At 48.1% G+C, this 20,459-nt stretch overlaps 2 protein-coding genes across 3 annotated transcripts in view; one reads left to right on the top strand and one right to left on the bottom strand.

The window, feature by feature from the left end:
- Nucleotides 1-20,459, bottom strand: part of Atp6ap2 (ATPase H(+)-transporting accessory protein 2) — a 571,904-nt gene that overhangs the window by 504,737 nt on the left and 46,708 nt on the right. The window lies entirely within an intron of this gene.
- Ziz (dedicator of cytokinesis protein Ziz) overlaps nucleotides 3,113-20,459 on the top strand; it is a 181,445-nt gene continuing 164,098 nt past the window's right edge. For both annotated transcript variants that reach the window (XM_077698399.1, XM_077698401.1), the window contains exon 1: nucleotides 3,113-3,322. In XM_077698399.1, coding sequence (XP_077554525.1) covers nucleotides 3,224-3,322 — 99 coding nt within the window. In that variant the 5' untranslated portion in view covers nucleotides 3,113-3,223. The remainder of the gene's footprint in view (nucleotides 3,323-20,459) is intronic.

Genomic DNA, 20,459 nt, shown 5'->3' on the forward strand with positions numbered 1-20,459 from the left:
CCTTTGTGGGCTATAAAAGCAAAATGTACTGGTTGTTGGTCAAATAAAGTGAGCCAATTTTAAATGTTTCTTTCCAATGCTGGATGTGTTTTCTTGGAGGTTGTGTGTTTGCTTAGTCCTTTTGGGAACAGTTGAGCATGTATGGCTCATGTGTTGGCCATGAGACTAATTTATCAGCATTTGAAGGTTCATGGGGCAGGTACAACTTGTACAGCTGGTGAGCGAAGGGATATAACTATTACATTTCCGATTTTCTTGCAACATGTTACTAGCATACAACAATTAGGATTTATAATTTAGCTGCAGCTCTTTTTTACGACAATACTGCCATTGTGCCCATTATAAAATTCATAGTAATTACGACCAGCCGCCATACGTAGCTGGCCGTAATGTGCGCGGCGTCATCAGAAAACATGTCATAGTTACTCCCGCCGTTTACCCCGCACGTGTTCACGCGTTTTGCGATGAGCGTGCGGCATCAACCTGGCTTGCCCGTGGTGTTCGGAAAAATACCAGGAAAACAGTCACGTACGTCTGCGCCACAAGGATGAGCACAAGACACCTCGCAGACGCCCAGCTCGCGAAGCCGGTTCTACCGCGTGCCGACGCATTTCACTTTAGGAGGAATGGGAAAGCCTGCGGACAAAGCAATCCGGGTCAGCCAGTCATGCATGCGGAAGATGGATATGACGATAATTTTATGGACCTCATGACTACTACTGCCACAGTGAGAAGCGACGACGGAACACGTAAATAAACAAATTTCGCGCAATACGTGGTGGTGTGTCATTCAGTGCTTCAGGAGGATCTAAAAAGAAATCCCCCAGCTCGCCTTGCGTAACTTAGTGCAAGTTTCGCCAGTTTTAAAGACGAAGGTGTAACATCAAACGCGAAAACTGACCGTACATATATGTGGCGTCGGCGGGGCCACCGCTGTATGGACTGGTGTACTTGAACTCATTTCGCCAGAGCAGCAGCCAAATCCTCTCGCTACGGCGCTAAACCGGCACCTTGGCAGAATGGAACCTTGCTGCCACGTGCTGCCAGCTGCAGGTGCACGTGGCAGCACGTATACGCGTAAACGGATGCGCACACACAGCTCTGACTGCTGGGGAACTTCAGCGTGATGCATCCAGTCTGCTTGTCAGAAAACGAAGGCCTGTATGCTTCTTTCTTTTTGGACAACAAACGTCACATGGTTGGCCGGTTCTTCATCACTTGCAGCGTAGTAGGCTGTTGGACAGCTGCTGCTATGACCAGAAGCAACATGCGCACTACTTACATGGCGTTTGTATACAAATTATGTGCAACAACGCTTTTATCAATTTGGTGTTGACAGGAGCTGTGGGCACAGTATATGTGGGAGACTATATTGGCGCTGCCCTTACCAGCGTGTGGTACAGCGCTGTGCTCACGCTGTTTATTAGTTACCAGCGCAATTTTTACAACGGTGTGTGAAGTTGGTGAAATGAAGTACAGTGTATCTCCTGGATTGGTCGGTGCTTCCTGCTTCGGCGTGATTCTTTCCAGGCCATCAGTAACAAGGGTGGCAAAGTTGTGCTTGTGCCAGAAGCCAAATTTTTTGACACTTTAATTGTGATCAGTACTTGTAGCACTGCAGTGTACCTTGTAACTTTGGAAGCTCGGAAAAGTTGGTACAACATGACCAAATATAGAGTTGTAGGCACGACGGAAAGAGGCATATTAACACGCGTTTACTCCAAACATCTTTTTGTCACATCTAATATAATTCAGGCCTATTTTGTCCCAGCTGTGCTGATTTCACTCCCCAAAATAAGGTACCTGCTGGTCTTTTTATGCACAGAAAGTATGGTGAGGTTTCAAAACATTTTAGGCTGCTGCGCCAAAACTATACGGACAAAAACGCTGGTGTTCAGCGGCGCGTACTACAGTGCACCAGAGTCGAAGATCAAGTGCACTGGGCACCAGTAATCTAGACCCACGATAACTCTTGTCAAATGAGGGCCTTCGAAGGTATTCCTTCGGCCTATTCTTCTCCCCACAAAAGCCACAGATTCTATGATCTAAATGGGAGCGCAAGCAGCTTTCGTGCAACACTATTTAGACCTTTGCCGGCAGAGTCTTCAGCCAGTGCCCACGTTTGAGGACACAGACCCATTCTTCCCTATTGAGCCACAGCAGATCAAACCTGATGGCGTGATATGGGGCGCGCACACACCTTCCAAAATAAAAAGAAAGAAAGAAGTGCGGTTATAAAAGCCGGCGAATTTAAACGTGCAACACAATCCTCCGAATCCTCCACTCGGAGTGGTTTCGCCTTGCCCGCCGGTGCGCCGTAGATACAACACGTACCGAACGACAGCCGATGTACCAAGGAGAAGAGTTATCAGCCTGCGCTTACGGCGCGTACAAAAAGCGCGTGCTTTTCATCGTAAACAATGAAAAGCACAGCCGACCTAAACATGAGTGCCGGCACGGCCGCTTTGCACGGCCGGCATGGTACTTCGTACTAGTTTCGGCGATCAACAACGACCAAATCCAAGAAATAATAACAAAAAACAGGTGACGTCACTTCCGTGGGGCGCTCCAGCCAGCCCCGATCGGGCGAGGCTGGAGCACCCCGGGGGAAAGGATCCCCGGGGTGCAGCAGCCTTTGCCATTTAAAAAAGTAAAAATTACGCGCGCACTTTATACACAGAGTTCATGACGCGTGAAAGCCCAGTGGCCGCTAAATCAGCTAATCAACTCAAATTTTATTTCAGCTGATTGGAACCTACTGTTTTGCAGGAATGGATTGGGAATAAATGTCATCTTAATAGATTAAGCCTTGGAACAGCAACCAGAGGCTTTTCAATAGCATGCTTGTTGCTCTTGGTAACTCGAATCCTTAGCGTTAGCGGCCTTACTGACCGTGAGCGTCATTAACACTACAGTTTTCGACGTAAAATAAAAGGGAACACAACATTTTATTCAGTTGCACAGCATCAACACTTTTACATTTGCCTAGCATCTTGCCTGCGAGCGGCTTCCGGACTACACGAGTCTGAGCCACTTTCAAAAAACGCGCGTCGTGGCGTTCCGCCTGCCTCCGGACAGATGGAGCCACGTTTTTCGCGCAACTTTTTTTTCCCCACTTCGCGAAAGCAGTCATGGCGAAGTTGTGACGGTGTTCGCGACGTTCTTGGTGGATGTGCTGTGCGTTTTCTGGTGTTCCTCGGGATTTTGTGCCACTATGCGCTAAATGGCGGAGCGAAAATTCACGCGAGGGCTCAGCAAGCCGGGGACGGCGGCTCAAGCCCGTGAGACGGTCTCGCAAGCGGTCCGGGAGTCGACGGAATTGGTGAGTCCGATGCGCGCGCCGAGACGTTCCCTTCGGATGATCGTCCCTCGGCGGGTCGCGTCGTCGGGGGTTAGGCCTAGACTGCGTTTGAATCGCACGGGTAGCGCTCGATTGAAAACTACCCCGTTGCGTCTTCGGAAGGGACGACAGGTGATCTGGCGACGCGTTTCTGGTCCTTTGCATGATTGTGTTTGGTAAGCGGACGATGCCGTTGTTCTGGCATTTTTGGTGTTGCTATAAGCACCACCGAATTTCAGAACAGAGCTGGGCGACGGAATATCATCCGCGATGAGGAGCTTAGCGGGGGGTGGTTAATCTTCGCTCCCGTGATTTGTACCAGCTCAAGCGCGCCAGTGTTGGCGGAACATTTTTTGCGCCCTTTTTCCGGCTTGAGCGTGAAGGGTGAAATGTCGCGGCAAGACCGCGAGTTCGTCCGGCACAAACCGCGGTTAACAGACACCGGTTTTGGGGGAGGCGTCATGCTCGTCCTTGACTGAACGTGATTGCCGCTGCAATCGTTCGAGCCCGAATGCATAGCTGTCGGGTACGTTACAGCTGCGCGTTTTGTTCGGCGTGCGCGGTATGTTGTAGATAATTGAAACTTCATTCCGCGAACGCCTGCTGCAACGTCAAAACACGCTGCGTCGGAAGTAGCCACTTCCGCATGAGCGTCCAGAGTGTGCGTGCTCCTTGAATTCCTCGGCGAGTGCGTACAGACTGCCGCGCACAAGGTGTCAGTGACCGGACGTCCTGCTGTGCTATACTGCGTGCATCTGTTTTCTTTTAACGGCGTGTCGGCATTGGAGAACGGCGGTATTCTTGCGTGAAGGAAAAGAAACAGCACGAAGGAACTTATTTTATGGGGATTGCACTACACACGGAGGCAATGTGTGCGGACGTATGCAACGGAAAACGGAGAATGGAAGTGAACGGAATTGGAAGAGCTCGGCGTGTTGTTCTGTACGTCAGTTTGAGTTGTTACTTTGTTATAAGAAAAAAAAAACAATAAATGATGCGGGAGGGGTTTAATTGATCGTTTTTCACTCATCTTTAATTGTACGCGTCAAAAGGCAGTACCTTGTGTGTCGCTCGGGTTGGGTTTTTTTTTTTCGCATTTTGCTGTTTACGTGCCGTCTGTTGGACGGTGCGGTGTACAATTTGTGTGTCTTGTTTTTGTTACCAAGTAATAGTAAAAAAAGCCATTTATTCAAACGAGGGACCAATGGTGTATACAGGGTAAATGAAAAGGGAGAGGATAGTCAAGGCAGTTTGCAGTTCCATTGCGTCACAGCTTGTTCGCGGTGATGGGGGTTCGTTAAATAAGAATCGTTCGCGAATTGCCGCCGTTGAATTAGGACGCATTCATTGAAACTTCGTTTTCGGCCACCGATATGCTTCTGAGGGGCATTATCAGTGCTTACGATCGCTCTTGGCCGTCGGCGTCGAAAACGCCCAGAGCCCGCTTTCACAATAGTTCAGCCCGCATACACCCAGCCCAGTTATTTCCGCTCCGCAGACGGCAGCTAGTTTAAATAAAAACCGTAGAACTGAAGGTCAAGGAGTCGACAGGAGGCAAAAGAAAAGAAATAGAAGCGTCAGTGCGATTGCGTAGGATTCTTGCTGCTCGGCGCGTTCGCACATCAGCAGCGTGATTTGCGGTACGTTTACGGCATGTCATTGGTACCTTCTGGTTGTGCTTGCTGTGAGTGTCCGACTTTAACCATTTTTTCCCCGTTGGTGGGCATGTTGCAGCCATACAACCATGTTCAGTTTGACCAGCAGCGGCTCAGCTGAGGCGTTGTGCTGCTGAGACTAAAGTCGCGAGTTCGATTCCGTCCGAAGTGGCCGCTTTTCTAGAAAAGATGGAGGCAAGAACGCCCGTATTTTGTGATTTTCAGCTCGCGTCAAAGATCCCCAGGCGGTGAAAATTAATCCGGAGCCCTCCACATACGGCGCGCCTATGATTGCCCATGTGTAGTGTTATGACCTCCGCCCCGTTAATGAGCAAATAAATGAGAGGAAAAGAAGTGTACCGCATTTATTCGAATATAAGGCGAGATTTTTTTTTCCAAAATCCGTACTCTGTTATATTCGAAGCTCAGTTTAATATATGCCGTTTTTTTTTTACTGTTCAAACTGCAGCCTCGCTTTGTAACGGTGACCGCCTTATAATCGAATAAGTACAGTAGCTTCGACGCGTTAAATCGCCAAAATCTATCAATTGATCCACAGCGACGTCACATGGCGAGGATCGCCATCACGCTCACTTCGATTGTTGTTTTAGGCTTCTTGGAACTCCAAGGCCGCGGTAATCAATCTCTGTTCCAAAATAAGCTCCAGGAAACGTCCTCTGCGGATAATAACTGATGCCATCTCGGCGTTTAGGGGAAACAAATGTTGTCATCTGTTACGCGTCGAAGTGTTGTGTGCGTACTCCTTTAATATCGGCGTACAGAGTGATCATCAATCGCTTTCTTACTAATTAAAAGGGCGGATCAGAGAGTAACGACTGTTTGTCCGCTGTATTAGTACCGCCGTCCAACATTTCTGTTCGAAGTAAGCTCCAGGAAACGCCCTGTGTCGATAAAAAATGAGGACACCTCGACGTAGCCCGGAAGCAAGTGGTATCAACTGTTTCGCGGCGATGTTCTGTGTCAGCACTGCTTTAATTTCGGCGTACCGAGACCGATCAATACACGCGTGTCAGTCGCTTTTTCGTAATCAACAGGTGGACCGGAACCTGACTTTTGGTCCAGTTGGCGAGCACCACCGTCCGACCACGGCTGTTTTCATTTTGAAGTGTTGATGGGGTGCGATCGGATGAGATGCTTCGATAGCTGTCGTGCGTGTCATATTTGACCTTATTAGGAGCGACTAACGCTACCAACACGACATCGTGTAGCCTGTGGCGAATGGTTGTACGCACGACTGCGCGTATGAGGACGCGGGTTCGATTCCCGGTCGCGGTGGCCGCTTTTCTGATGGAGGCGAAAAGCAAGTGTGTACGAGGTTTCGGCGCACGTTAAAGATCCCCAGGTGGTCAAAATTAATCCGGAGCCCTCCACTACGGTGCGCCTCATCGCCTGCGTTGCGTTGGCGCGTTAAACCCCACAATCAATCAATCAATCAATCAATCAATCAATCAATCAATCAATCAATCAATCAATCAATCAATCAATCAACTGCGCCTATGATTGTTTAGCGTCGGTTACGAATACGTTTACGCTTCTCTTCATTGTGTCTGGGTAACTCATCCGACTTGTGTACGGGGCCTCTGAATTCAAATCTCAACTTTTTTTTTGTTTGCTCTCGCTAGCCTTTTCTATGTAACACTCATTTTCTATATCCCTACGCATTGTTTTTCGTAGCCATGAGTGAGTGGTTACGTCTTAGTTCGCTTTCGGCACTGGCCAGATAAAGCTCTGCTCTGCACTTCAGGAACTCGATTTTTTTTCTTTTTCAAAGGCAGTCGCCCACTTTGTTACATTTACGCACGATTTTTAGAAGCTGATGAGGAATGGTATCTGTAACGTCGTTGTAGGCACAGCGTGCGTAACACCACTTTTTATATTTCTGACACTAACGAAGTCGTGCCATTAGAAGCGTCCGAGAGGGGAAGCCGTATTTAAAGCGGACGAAGATGAGAGGGAGGCGGCAAAAAAGTATTTGGTCTCTTATTATTGTACCAGTAAATAAGCACGTTCCTCTTGAAAAAAAAAAATATGATAGGTCACCTAAGTATGCTTACGTCCCCTGAACGCGAAAACCTTATCCAAGATTTGTCCAAGACTTTTTTACTGCAGTGTCGTGTTTCCGTCGCTTTCTTCGCTTCCGCCTTTTTGTGTTTTGGCGCGAAATTACTCGGACAGACAGGCTGGCCGCACTTCACGCGACAGCTTTTCCACGATCAGAGCTCTCCCTGGTCCGTGTGCACCTGTTCTGCTCACGCGCCGCCACGTTCACCTGTCGCGCGGCACGCATCAGGCTACAAGATGCCGAAGTAGCGACGTGGTAATGCACTCGGACACCTAGGTTCAATTCCCACATGAGCCTAACTGTGTCGTTTTTTTCCTGTAATTTTTTTTTTTGGCAGCGGCGGTCATTTCCTGTGCCCGGCATCTAGTTAAACAATAATGACGGTTTTTCGCTGAATGGGACCGTTGGGCCTTTCGCCGTATAGGAGTACGACGATGAAGGTTACAGTCTCGGATTAGCTGCAGAGGCGGAGCATTCGATCGGTAACTGTTAAAATGTCAACTAAGCTGAAACAAGGTTTCTAAGAAAACACGTGCACGGTGCAGGCAAAAACAGCGCAAAAAAAAAAGAAATAGAAAGATACACGACAGGGACTCTTTCTCTGTCCTTCTCTTTTTTTTGCGTTGTTTGTGCCTAGATTTTGTACCAACACGCCCAGTTTTCCACGTTAGACAATTAATTCGTTTCTGTTTTACGCCTCTGGCGTCGTCGACCGTGATACATAATGTTACGAGCGTGCGCTGAAAGGTGGAAAATTAGTCTAATCTCGGCGATTAGGTTCTGCGATCACGTGCCCGGGATTGTGCCCATCGTTCACATAGCGCGGTGCGCGCTCGCGGCGACCGCACTCCGGCGGCCGTACTCGCCGCGCTCGTCGGCGACGCCCTCGCATTCCTGCACGCCGTGTTCGCGCCGCCGTGCTCGCCCGATATCGCGGCCCGAGTCTAATGAGGCCGTTCGGGATTATAGGTCGGTGGTCGCGCTTCGTTCCAGCCAGCCTTCGATCTCTTCGCGCTGCTGCTGCGGGCGCTGTCAGGGGAGAAGCGAATACGCGCCAAAAAAATGGCGCGCGAAAAAAAGAAAGGCGCGCGAAAAAAAATGTCGCGTGCGCTTTGCGCTCGGCTGCACAAACGCGCGGCGGCGGCGGGCATGGGAGTTGGAGCCGATGGCGAGGAAGGGCATTGATTAACCTAAATTTTGACCGATGGAGACGCGCCCCGGGCACACGGTGGGCACGGACCTCTCGCCCTCTCTCTCTCGGCCCCGGAGCAGAGTGGAAGTGGGAATGGCCGGCTGGCAGCTGAATTCGGAGTGCCGTGTGTACACACCGGCCTGGGGTGGCGGTCGGCGCTGTGATTGAGGCGTTCTGCCAGGCCTGCCGCGGTCGTGGGTCTTTATTCTGGCGCGAGTGACCAGAGCTCCGGCTTTGAATGCGATGTCTGCATGTCCCCGTTTCCCGTTTGGTAATGGTTTTGGTCCTTGTATATTTGCCTGCCGGCGAAGTGAAACGTACAGTGCAGCAAGTAAAGCAAAATTGCAGCTTTTTTTTTTTTTTCAAGTTTTGAGTGATTTGTTACGGATTAAAACCTTCAGTCGCCAGATGGCAAGCACATTCGCATTTTGCGGAACCGGGAGGCATCAGGGGATACAGGTGACGGCGTCCCAAGCAACGACTGCAGCAGCGCACGAACATTTTGTCTTTTGTTACAGCCAAGTAACGAAAGGCTGCCATTTCATCTAGAAAAAAAGATAGAAAAATGTGCTCTAGATGTTTTGTTTTACATGATTTAGATAATGTTTGTCTTTAAAAAAAAGTAAACTGGCAACCATTAGTTGGGGGCCTTCCTTGCGTGCCCTAAGGTTCTTAAGGTGCGAGCCTGTTATACCTCATAACTAATTCCTCCAAGTCGTATCTGTGTGGGGCTAAGACCAAAGTCAAACAAACATCTACAGCTGCTGAGCGGTTTGGCACGTTGTTCTGGGCTTTTGGAATGCAATTGATCGTCGTCTGATTGCTGCATTGAACGAGTTACAAGTGCGTTCGGAAACAAACAATCCGTCTTATTTAAGGCTGTTAACTTTCCAAGAATGCTAGCTGAATTGGCAGCCTTTAGAATAACTAGAAGCCTTCTCGTTTTAAAATTTAGAGCGCGATAAACATGACACATTAGAAGCACGACGAGACAAAAGCCCACTCTCAGCAGATTTATTCGAAGCACTGTCACATATAAATACAATCGTATTTACAACAAATATAAAGCCTTCTCAGATGGGGACCGGCTTGCTTTAACTATATACGACACTCGGTAACAAGTTCAAAACAGCGATAGCTCATGTACGGTATCACTCCGTCTTATTGACGGACCCGGACGTCAACGGGCGCGCGCTTTTTAAAAGGAGATTGCTATGAATGCATTATATCGTCTGCCTTTTCTCACGTAGTTTAGTTGTCGTCGCTGCAGTACTTAATAATCATATTACGTTCGAAAAATCACGGAAACGGCTCGTCCCATGTTCAAAATACTCCCAGTGACGCACTACTTGCGCCGCGCGCCGAGTAACATCCGCTGCGGTGATGAGGCACAGCGGCAACTTCCGCTGCCGTTCTTAGGTGGTCCCCGAATATAGTCGTCGCACGGTTCTTCGACCGTAGTATACATCATATGAGACACGTGCTACTCTAAAACAAATGACTATTTCCAAAAGAAGCGATGCCGGGTGTCTGTCGTCTCCAGATTTTGTAGTTGCTGTGTCATTAGCGCTGCATCGCTTCGTGTGGCATGCGTATTTCATTTCACACACACCGTAGCGTACCACTAGCGGACACGCGAAAGTGCTCTCTGTTGTCGTGAAGAAGACGAGTGAGATTGTTTGGGCGACATCAAATGTTTTTTGTAACAACGAAGACAAAGAATGCAGCAGTCGAGTGGTTCGTTGCCCTTAGGAAGAAAAAGCCTTGGATCATACGAAATAAAGCAATGTCAGAAAGTCGCGCCGCTTAGCGCAAGGCCGCCGCATTCGAAACGTGCTTCGCCTTATCGCGTGCGTGCACTGCCGATCTGTCTTGCAGTTCTGGCGCTCGGCGCTGCAAAGTCGCGAAGCAAACCCTCGCGGCGCACGCGCGGATTGAGAAAGCGAGCCTTCTTCGACCCGCCGCGCTTCATTTCACTGAAACAACACTTATAAAACGAATTTGGTGGAGAAATTTGAGGAGCTTTTTTTCTTTCGAAATGAGTCAAATCCACCTGAACAGAATTTTAGAAAAAAGCTAAAATTTGGGACGGGGTTTAAATGCAACGCTGTAAAAGCTATTACAGTAGACTCCCATTAAGACAAATTCGAAGGGACCGTAAAAATTTGTTCGTATTATCAGAAATTCGTCTTAAGCGGATGTTTTTTGCATTGTGGACGTTACAAAAGAGGAAAAATGTTCGTCTTAACCGAGTTCGTCTTAACGGGTCTCCACTGTATATGCTCTATATATGTTCGACATGTCAGCTAGGGCAAGTTAGCCTTGATAGCGTTACATTTAGGTCCGTTCCCAAAATGTTCGTTTGTTTTTGAAATTCTGTTCAGGCGGATTTCACCCATTTCGAAAAAAAATAGCTTCTGATTTGCTGACCAAATTTGGTTTGGTTCCTACTTGTGGGCGGTATTTGCTACCGGTATTTGCTACCGTTAAGGCCTCAAAAATTCAAAATTTGAGGCCTTAATGCGCTGAAGCTACACCTGCAGCTATGAGGCGCGCTGTAGTGGAGGACTCAGGATTAATTTTGACCACCTGGCGATCCTTCACGTGCGCCGACATCCCGACACGCGGGCCTTTTCGCTTTTCGCCTCCATCTGAAAAGCACCCACTGCGGCCGGGGTCGAACCCACGTCCTCGGCCTCAACATTTGCTACCGGTCAGATTTCTATACTGGAAACAGATAAGCCGCAACAGAAAAATGTAGGGCCATCTCCACTAACGTGAAACCTGGGGAGGGGCGAAGCATGCAGTGTATAAGTGTAATCTTGTCGCCTTGGCATTTTTGCCCACGGAGATGAAACCGTTGGGGGGTAGAGATATACAGCTTTGCAGTAAAAGTCTCGTGTCTTTGAATCACGAAGCGTTCTAGCGCGAGGCGTTGGAAAACGAGTGTCCCGGTATTTTTTTTTTAGTACGCGTTACGTTCTATCCCGAGGCGTAAACGAATTTTCTGGTGTTTTAGTACCGTGACTACATGAGACGACGATTATGACGACGACAGGAGATGCCAACAGCCCCTGCAGCCCCTAGGGGACTTCGCCCCTAAAAGTTCCGTTCCACTATACGGACCCACTTGTGCACTGCATTAGCAAAGGTTAGACGACCAGTCTGGTGAAGACCTCAAGGCGGAGAGAAGAGAAGAGGGTAAAACTTTATTTAGTTGCCAGGAAGTTTCTGCAGAGGGACAGTTCGACGTCCACCTACCTGAAATGCAGCGGCTTACGATCCTGGACCATGGACTAATTTTCATTCAACTGCGAAGTTTTTGGGTGAGCTGGATGGCTTCTCTTTGCAGCCGTACGGCTGTGCATTTCAGGTGGACGTCAAATTTTCCCTTTGCACTCGCAGGCCAGAGACCAGTCTCGGATCTAGGGGTATCTGCGAGCGTTACCTCTATTTGCACGCTCCCACCCGGGGGAGCGTGAAAATAGGGGTGCAAATAGCGTGCAAATAGGCGAAATCTCGTGTACGAGATTTCGGTGCACGTTGAAGACCTCCCTGTAGGTTAAATTAAATCGGCACTGTTCGACTACGGCGCGGTCCACAGTCCAGGTGTATTGCTTCGACCTCAATCTCAATCAGAACGTGTTAACGGCTCGCCATTTCTGGGAGAGGACATTCCAGGGAGCGAACACTCAAGTTTATACGATAGGCGTTGGTTGTCGCGTCGTTGTTGTATACTTAACATCTTGCTTATCGCAGCTCGCATCTCCCCCGGCCGCGGCGGCTTACAAAGGCGCGGCTTTAAGCGCGCCAGAGCAGTCGGTTGCTGCTTTCCGTGGCAAAAAAAAAAAAAAAAAAAGCAACATAATTTGGCGTGAAAGGCAGAAATGGGCTTCCGCATTTGGGGCGACCTTGATGTTTTATTTTTCTAGATTTGAGGTTTACGGTGCTCAAGAGATAGTGCTGTATAGCGGAGCGTATGGTAGTTACATACGTCGCTTGCTGCTCATTAAAGGGAAGCTGAAGCGCTTTCCAAAAAATTTGAGTTAGATTAACAGTTATATAGTTTCTTGCGCGCTGATTCCAAATATCACATTGAAATTTATCGTACATGAGTCCAAGTGGCATTTATCTTGCAAAAAGCGCGGCCCCGTTTGAAAGACGCGCGCTTTTCGCCTTTTGACGCCCCTGATTGGTTGCGCCCGTCATGACGTCAAAGGAGGACACCCTTCGGCCGCGCGGGTTGTCGGAAGCATTGCGAACGATCGCACGGTTGCCTTTGCGGCAATTTAGCTTGCAGTTTAATTTTCGCACATGACTGGAAGTTTGTTTTATAATTTCCCGTGCTGTTGGTTCAATTATCTTGGAGCTTAAATTTGCTTTACACGACAGAGAACCCCAAAGCAGTGACTGTGACGTCGACTAGTGGGTTCCATGAAAATATTTTTGAATTAGGCAACCAGCATAGGGGGATTTTATACCTTATGTTAATATTAGGTACTGCCTTAACTGTTTCTTATTATACACAAAACCATTTATGCCGAAGATTAATGGCCGTTTTATAAACAATCTACCAGCGAAAAGCACGTACGTGCACTGCGCGAAAAATAGCGTTCATGCGCTGTAAACGTATATGCGAGACACATCCACACATCTTGCCGGTACACGCATAAACCAACAAGCAGACTCTGCTTCCGCATTTCCTTTGTTCGTTGTCGCCCACCCCAGCCCCGTTACTCATCCCCGTACACAGACCCACACGCGCGCGCAGTTTCGGCAGCTAAGATTTTAGGGACCTTATCGGCAGCGGCGCTACGGTGCCTCCGCGCGATTGCTAGCTGCACTTCGATGAGTGGCGTCTTACCAGTCTTACTGCTTCGCATGCATTTATTTTGAAAACACTGCAGCATACTAGTGCCTGCTCAGCATTATTGGCTGTAGTAGGGCTTGAGTTTCGCTTGTGCGTTGCGCATTCTGCTACAATATTACGGCCACCTCGTTATAATTAACAGACCAGTCGGACAAGGCAGTTACGTTGTAGTTACGTTACTTTAGGTAACAATCACCAAACGTTTGTGATAATGAATCGTTGGCCTGTTTCAGCATTTCTAGATTTAAGCATTTACCGCGCTAGTCGAACAGAGGCCGTATATTTACTCTTCGCTCCTAATTTTTTATTTTTAAGTATCATCATTATATATATCACCGACTATCACTGGAGCACACTTGAGGTTCAGTGACAACAAGTGCTTGCCAGGTTATAATATGCAGCCACACGGAATCTTGGGCAAAGAATTAGGCCCCCGCAGTCAACACAAATTATGGCACGGTGGTGGTTCGGAGTGGTGTTTTTTTTTTAATTCCAGACAAACATCTCCTTATCGTGACATGTATACTTGCAAAATAAGTAATGTGGTGGTCTTGGTTCTGTTACTTTGTAGGAATACATTTTACCCCTTAACCTGGAGAGAACTTTTATCAGGATTGGCCCCTTGTTTTAGTTTCGCCAAAAAATTGTTTTTTTGAACACTGTCCTGAGCCCATAGGGAAAGAAAACCGACGCGTTTAACGAAACAAGTATTTCCTCAACAAATGTGACTTGGTTTCTGGAATGGAACGAAGCATCCCCGGCCAAAGTACAGCAGTATTTCCCATCCTTCCTCAATCTAGAATCTAATGTGAACATTCACGTCCGTCGCATCAAAAAAAAAAAAAAAACGCATTCGAGCGGTTTACAAAGTATTTAACGTAGTGTAGTATATTCTCTGTCATCAAATACAGCACCTCGGCTAAGGTGGCTAGAATCCTCGGCTGTCGCTTCCGTATGTTATCAAGCATCCCGGCGTGGCATTATTCTGCTTAGGAATACGGCATGATAACGTATGCCTCGTTTGGCGTTCGTGCATACTTTTTGAACACGAAAATTGTACAAATGAGTGCTATCAACCACAACAACAACAAGTATCATTCACAAGGAAACACGGCGAAAAGAGCATGGCCGAGGCGGCCGATCCGGCCGGAAGTCCAGGTATGACGTTTTTCAGCCGGTTTTCGCCCGCGCTCTTCGGTCTTCCGGCATCGCGCGGCGAGATGGGGGCGGGGCATCGGGCCATTTTTGTTTGCTCATTGCGCCGCTTCTATTGCATGTATTGCGAAAATATTTTGTACACATGAACTATTCAATGTGTACTTGCTGCTAGTCAACTTTTCTTTTAATTCTAAAACCGCTTCACCTTCCCTTTAAATGTACAGGTGTTTGTGTCGTCCGCTTACACTGAACGGCCACCGTGACACGATCAAACCAACGATCTTTTCTCCATTTATTCTCTTTTTACTGCGAGTGACCCAAAGCGTTCGCCGAGAAAATGGCGAACGCGTTCCATAGAAGTCATCCCGATTAGTCTACTGTGATGTCCGCCCATGGCAGTAAGTGGACAGCGAACGACTGTGCTCACGCAGCAACCCACGTCACTTCTTTTATTATTATTATTATTATTATTATTATTATTATTATTATTATTATTATTATTATTATTATTAAGGAATCCTTCTTGAACAGCTAGGTAAAACTGAAATTCTGATCCGTAAGTCCGTCCCCCGAAAACCAGCCGGAAGGAAGGAAGGAAGGAAGGAAGGAAGGAAGGAAGGAAGGAAGGAAGGAAGGAAGGAAGGAAGGAAGGAAGGAAGGAAGGAAGGAAGGAAGGAAGGAAGGAAGGAAGGAAGGAAGGAAGGAAGGAAGGAAGGAAGGAAGGAAGGAAGGAAGGAAGGAAGGAAGGAAGGAAGGAAGGAAGGAAGGAAGGAAGGAAGGAAGGAAGGAAGGAAGGAAGGAAGGAAGGAAGGAAGGAAGGAAGGAAGGAAGGAAGGAAGGAAGGAAGGAAGGAAGGAAGGAAGGAAGGAAGGAAGGAAGGAAGGAAGGAAGGAAGGAAGGAAGGAAGGAAGGAAGGAAGGAAGGAAGGAAGGAAGGAAGGAAGGAAGGAAGGGAAGGAAGGAAGGAAGGAAGGAAGGAAGGAAGGAAGGAAGGAAGGAAGGAAGGAAGGAAGGAAGGAAGGAAGGAAGGAAGGAAGGAAGGAAGGAAGGAAGGAAGGAAGGAAGGAAGGAAGGAAGGAAGGAAGGAAGGAAGGAAGGAAGGAAGGAAGGAAGGAAGGAAGGAAGGAAGGAAGGAAGGAAGGAAGGAAGGAAGGAAGGAAGGAAGGAAGGAAGGAAGGAAGGAAGGAAGGAAGGAAGGAAGGAAGGAAGGAAGGAAGGAAGGAAGAAGGAAGGAAGGAAGGAAGGAAGGAAGGAAGGAAGGAAGGAAGGAAGGAAGGAAGGAAGGAAGGAAGGAAGGAAGGAAGGAAGGAAGGAAGGAAGGAAGGAAGGAAGGAAGGAAGGAAGGAAGGAAGGAAGGAAGGAAGGAAGGAAGGAAGGAAGGAAGGAAGGAAGGAAGGAAGGAAGGAAGGAAGGAAGGAAGGAAGGAAGGAAAGAAAGGCAGGGAGGTTAACCAGGATGCTGTCCGGTTGGCTACCCTACTCAGGGGGGAGGGGATACGGGAAATGAAAGGGAAAGAAAGGACAGCGGTACATATTAAAGGTAAAAAAATGAGAGGAATAAAATTAGGAAAAACACAAGGCGTGACCAGGCAACTACAAAGGTGGTACAAAGGACGCACACAAAACCAAAAAATGCGCAAAACTAAGGCGGTACACTGATAAAATTGGCGAACTAAGGGCACTGCACCGTAGTAATGTCCCTACAATCGTTCATACAGGCGCCGGCCGCCGAGCCTGCGGGACCTACTGATTTCCGAATTCGTTGTGGGCGTTGCACTGCTGTTGCCGTGGTGTGCACCAACGTTACTAGAATAATCTGTTGGTGTGCACTGGGGCAACAACTTGAAAATGAATGGGAAGTCTTGAATACCTGATTGAGGAAGAGCGTTACTTGGCAAGGATGCCAGGAAGGCTATCGTATTTTAGCGCAATATGCAGCGGAGCAAGCATATCTAGGCGGCCAGTTTTTTTTTTTTTTTATTCTTGGGAATGTTGACGTCGAGTAAGATATGTCTGCTCGCGGCTGCGTGCACCGCCTCGTTTCGAAAAAAGGTCGAGGATTCGTCACGGTTCCAGGTTACGCAGTTACCCCTGAGCCTGACGCGGGCACTGGAGCAGTAGAGCATTGTCTCTCGGACGAACGTGCAGCTCAAGTCAAAATACAGTTGAACTCGGACAGACCGAGTTTAAATGATTATGATCGTCGACGATTTGATGTACCGTATATGCAGTGTATGCAGAATAAAACTGCTTCGGTATAGACAGTAATTCCAAATAACCGATTTCGATAAGACCGCGCACAAAAATCCCAAAGCATCCTTTGGGGGTATTCGTGCGGCTGTATATAAGCGATAATTGGAAATGAACAGTTCGATTTCGATGTAGCTGGGTTCCCCTGTGTCAGCGGAAAGGCGTACTCGTCAGATGAAACTTACAGCTGGTTCAATGAGGGTAAAAAAAAAACGCTTTCGTAACGCTGTAGGAGCGGAGAGCAGTGGAAACGTCCGTAGCATTTCGCAGGCGCCGAGCGATTCCTCTGACGCCAAGTTCACGCACCGCGAAACAGGGTGAGAAATTTGAACCACGCACTGTGGTACGCATATGACAGTTGGCGGTTATTTACGTTTGCACGACCGTTTTCTGCGCTGGCTACGGGGTGCAGTTGTGGTGGTGTCGTGTGCTTGGGGGGTTGTCTTCTTCGCTGGCGGCCGATGAGAACTTTTCTTTTTGATCGTCTGCCTGAATTAGCTTCGAAGGAGACTCCGAACTGTCTGAGGGTTGTACTGAAATTCTTACTGAAATACTGTCGCAATAATTTTCAAGCCTGCACTGGAGCTAATGACATTCAGCGTATAGTAGACGCCACGTTTTGTTAACCCGAGGGTAAATAGCGTTTTCTCATAAGCGGTTTCCTCTGCATTGCTGTGCACAATAGCGATGAAACGAGGACCAGACAGAAGCGCCTTCGCCGAGTGGTGCTGCACACCGGTCGTGCGTGCATTCCGTGCGCGGTTAGGGCGGGCATTGAAAGCCCCCAACAACGAGGCACATAAACCCTGCACAGACAGTGCCGGGGCGGCGTCGCCGGCGGCTTTTGTGTCGTCGTTGCGCACAAAGGACGATAACAAACGAGGAAATGCGCGCGGTTAGCACATCGCCGGAGACGCGCGTGCGAGAATGCCCAATGAAAAGTCGCAACGCATGCACGCGCAGGGCCCCGACAACGCCGCCTTGGTTAGAAAGCCCGCTCCTCTCGACGTCGTAATAAGACGTGTTCGTAAGCGTTCCACAATTCATATTTGACCCCGATGGTCGGATTTCACCCAAGTCTGCCCATCGGGCCGTGTTATTGGCCGCGTGATAAGAAATAGTTTGTGGAAGGAAGGCAGTCTGTAGGCTAGGCTTTCTTTTACCTTGGAGGCGATTGCTTGCCGAAGAGCGGGGTGGAGGGCGTGTGTTGCACTTGCCCGGTCGTCTTTTCTCCGCTTTTTTCGCAAGGACACAGGACTGAAAGTTATTGGCTGTCCGGAAGCAGTTATTGCGCGTTTGTGTGCAAGCGCGGCGGAAATTTGCGTTCCGCTTAAGATTAGCTGCGCAGCGGCGTGACGTAGCTGATGGCTTGTACTTCGCCGCGTGCTTCCTGTACGGAAGCACTAATTGTCAGCTAAGAGTGGTAGTTTGCGCATCGTAACCAAGTTCTGTATATTTCGCGACCACTCTCTCGTAAGATGAGAAAACAGCAAGTCCTGTTTACGTCAGCGCGTTTATTAATATCAGCGTACATGTCATTCATTATTTTTGTATTGGTGAGTTTAAGTAAGGTTTACGTTAGTGCTTCCCAGAGCCACTTCACAACATCGTGATGGATGTATCCGCTCGATGCCGGGGAATTCATTCTTTAACGCTCCGCACCTTTGTGTTTAGCAACTTCATTTGTATGTTTGTTTTGCTTTGCTTTCTTTTTTGTCTTGTCGTAATTTCTGTTGTGGTAACGTGCGGTCTCTCCATATATACGTGCCGAAGGAAGCGAGAAGTTTGAAAAAAAAAAACTAAAAACAAAAACAGGCAAAAACCTCCCACAATGCTATAAAAATCAATGCGGAATTACATAAAACTTCGTTATGCCGTGTGCTGCACGTAGCCTTCCGATTTCGTTCATTTTTGTTTTCCACATGGTGCAATGACAAAGCGAACAAGTTCGAGTCCGCATAAACGTAGTGCGGAGCTTGCGACAGAATCGTAAATAATCGGTACTGCTTATATGATGTTGGCAGAGTTAGCACACCCCCTTTTTCCTCTCCCCGCTTCCCTTTGGCCTAGCATCACTGAATAGCTTATTTAGCGACTTACATAGCTTGCACATGACGTCATCACAGCCCTTTCTTGTGACCACACTTCCAGCTTTTTTTAGTGCTCGGAAAGATAAAAGCACCAGATAAGTGTGCATGCATCCTTTCGCCGTGCTTGTGGGTCACAAAGATGCTAGCTACGGTGACGTCAGCGCAAGCTATTATCCCTTTGTCTCAAGTCGCGGCCATTACGGAATCGGGACTGTGGTTTGATTGACGACGAAATCAAAAGATGTGCCGCAATTCGGCGGTAGTTGAGGCAGGTAGTTGTGAGTACCCGAAAAGCGAGGTACTGCGTGCTCCCGCGTCCGGTGGTGACACGCGGCGTTGGCCGAAGGCGCTCGCCGAACGGGGGCAAAGAGGGGCGAGCCTCTGTGCGCAGCAGCAGCGTGCAGGCTTGTGTCTGTGTGCGTGCGTGACGCAATCCGACAAAACCGTTCGGCCACCTCGGCCTCGTCCGAGCACGCGGACGAAACCTACATTCCGCGAGATGTGACGGCGCCCAAGATAACGTCCGCGCGGCGGCGATACCGCGGTGGCGTGCGGGCGAAGTCGAAGGTTGTCTTTGGCGTGACCTGCAGCGCCGTGCTGTAAATATGAGCCGCGTGTCAGCCCTGGAAAAATATAGGAGTACCTACGTGTCAGCAGGGATATCCGCAAACGAGCTTACCCGAACCTGGCGCTTTTCGGAGTATCGACATGCCCGCTATGTAAAAAATAAAAAATAATAAATAAATAAATAAACGAATGAATAAATAAATGAATAATAAACGATGTGCGGAAATTCTGAGAATTGTCTACTAATGCCTAAGCATTTCTACGCCGATTATCTTCACTTTGAGATTTTTTTTCCCTCTTCGACCTATAATCGGCATATACAGTGTTATAACGATTAGGTGTGTTAACTTCATGATTTTTCACGATTACCAATTCTTCACGATTACCAATTTTTGTGAATATGCAGGACGTTACAAGGTTGGCGCTTTTACGCGATTTGTTTTATACGCGTTCCCTTTTTTTGTTGGGTGAGGGGGAGTATATTTCCATTTTATATTCATGTGCCGGTGGTGTATCAGTTATGTATTTTCAATTTTGGTACGTTCGTGTTTTTAGAATTTAAAATGTTTTTACTTTTTGTATTTTTGTGGTTTTTGAAGATTCCGTTAGACCATTTATCCCCATTTACGCTATTGGAACGCTTAAATGTGTTAGCTTCGCCAATTGTGTATTTTTATGCAAATGCAGGGCTTTGCGCGGTTGGCGCTGTGGGATGCATTGCCGACGCACTAAAGGAAATAGTGGTCGATGGTACGTTTGGTTAGGACAGCAGATCATTGGATTTTTTAAAGGCGAAAGCCGCTGGTGTCAACGTTTCATGTAACGCGTTGTGAAGTACAGAAAATCAAAACGCGAACTGAGAATCGCGTGCCGGGAAAGGAAAACAACAGGGCTGGGGGAAGGTATAGGCCGCTACGGTATACGAGCCGCTTTGAGATATAAACGTACCGACGGGGCTGAACAAGAGCCTCCATGTCTAGGAGGCGGAATGAGCTTCGCACAGTGCTTTCCAGGGACCTGGTCAAGTGGTGACGGGCGTGCCGCGGAGTTCAACAGAAAATTCAACAGAAGGCCTTACTTGGCTCTCGCCTTCAGACAATTATAAAATATTAAGCCCCTAGGGCTGCAATGGTAGTCTACTCAAGTCAAAAGCCTCGGAAATACACCGAAAATGATTTAATAAATCTGTGGATCCATTTTGTACTCCGACTTACGTTCACTATTTAGCGACCAAGTGTAGAGAGCCCTGGTTTATG

The sequence above is a fragment of the Haemaphysalis longicornis genome, unplaced genomic scaffold, assembly GCF_048455015.1.
Source record: "Haemaphysalis longicornis isolate Haplotype H1 unplaced genomic scaffold, Haemaphysalis longicornis Haplotype H1 scaffold_2, whole genome shotgun sequence".
NCBI classification, from domain to species: domain Eukaryota; kingdom Metazoa; phylum Arthropoda; class Arachnida; order Ixodida; family Ixodidae; genus Haemaphysalis; species Haemaphysalis longicornis.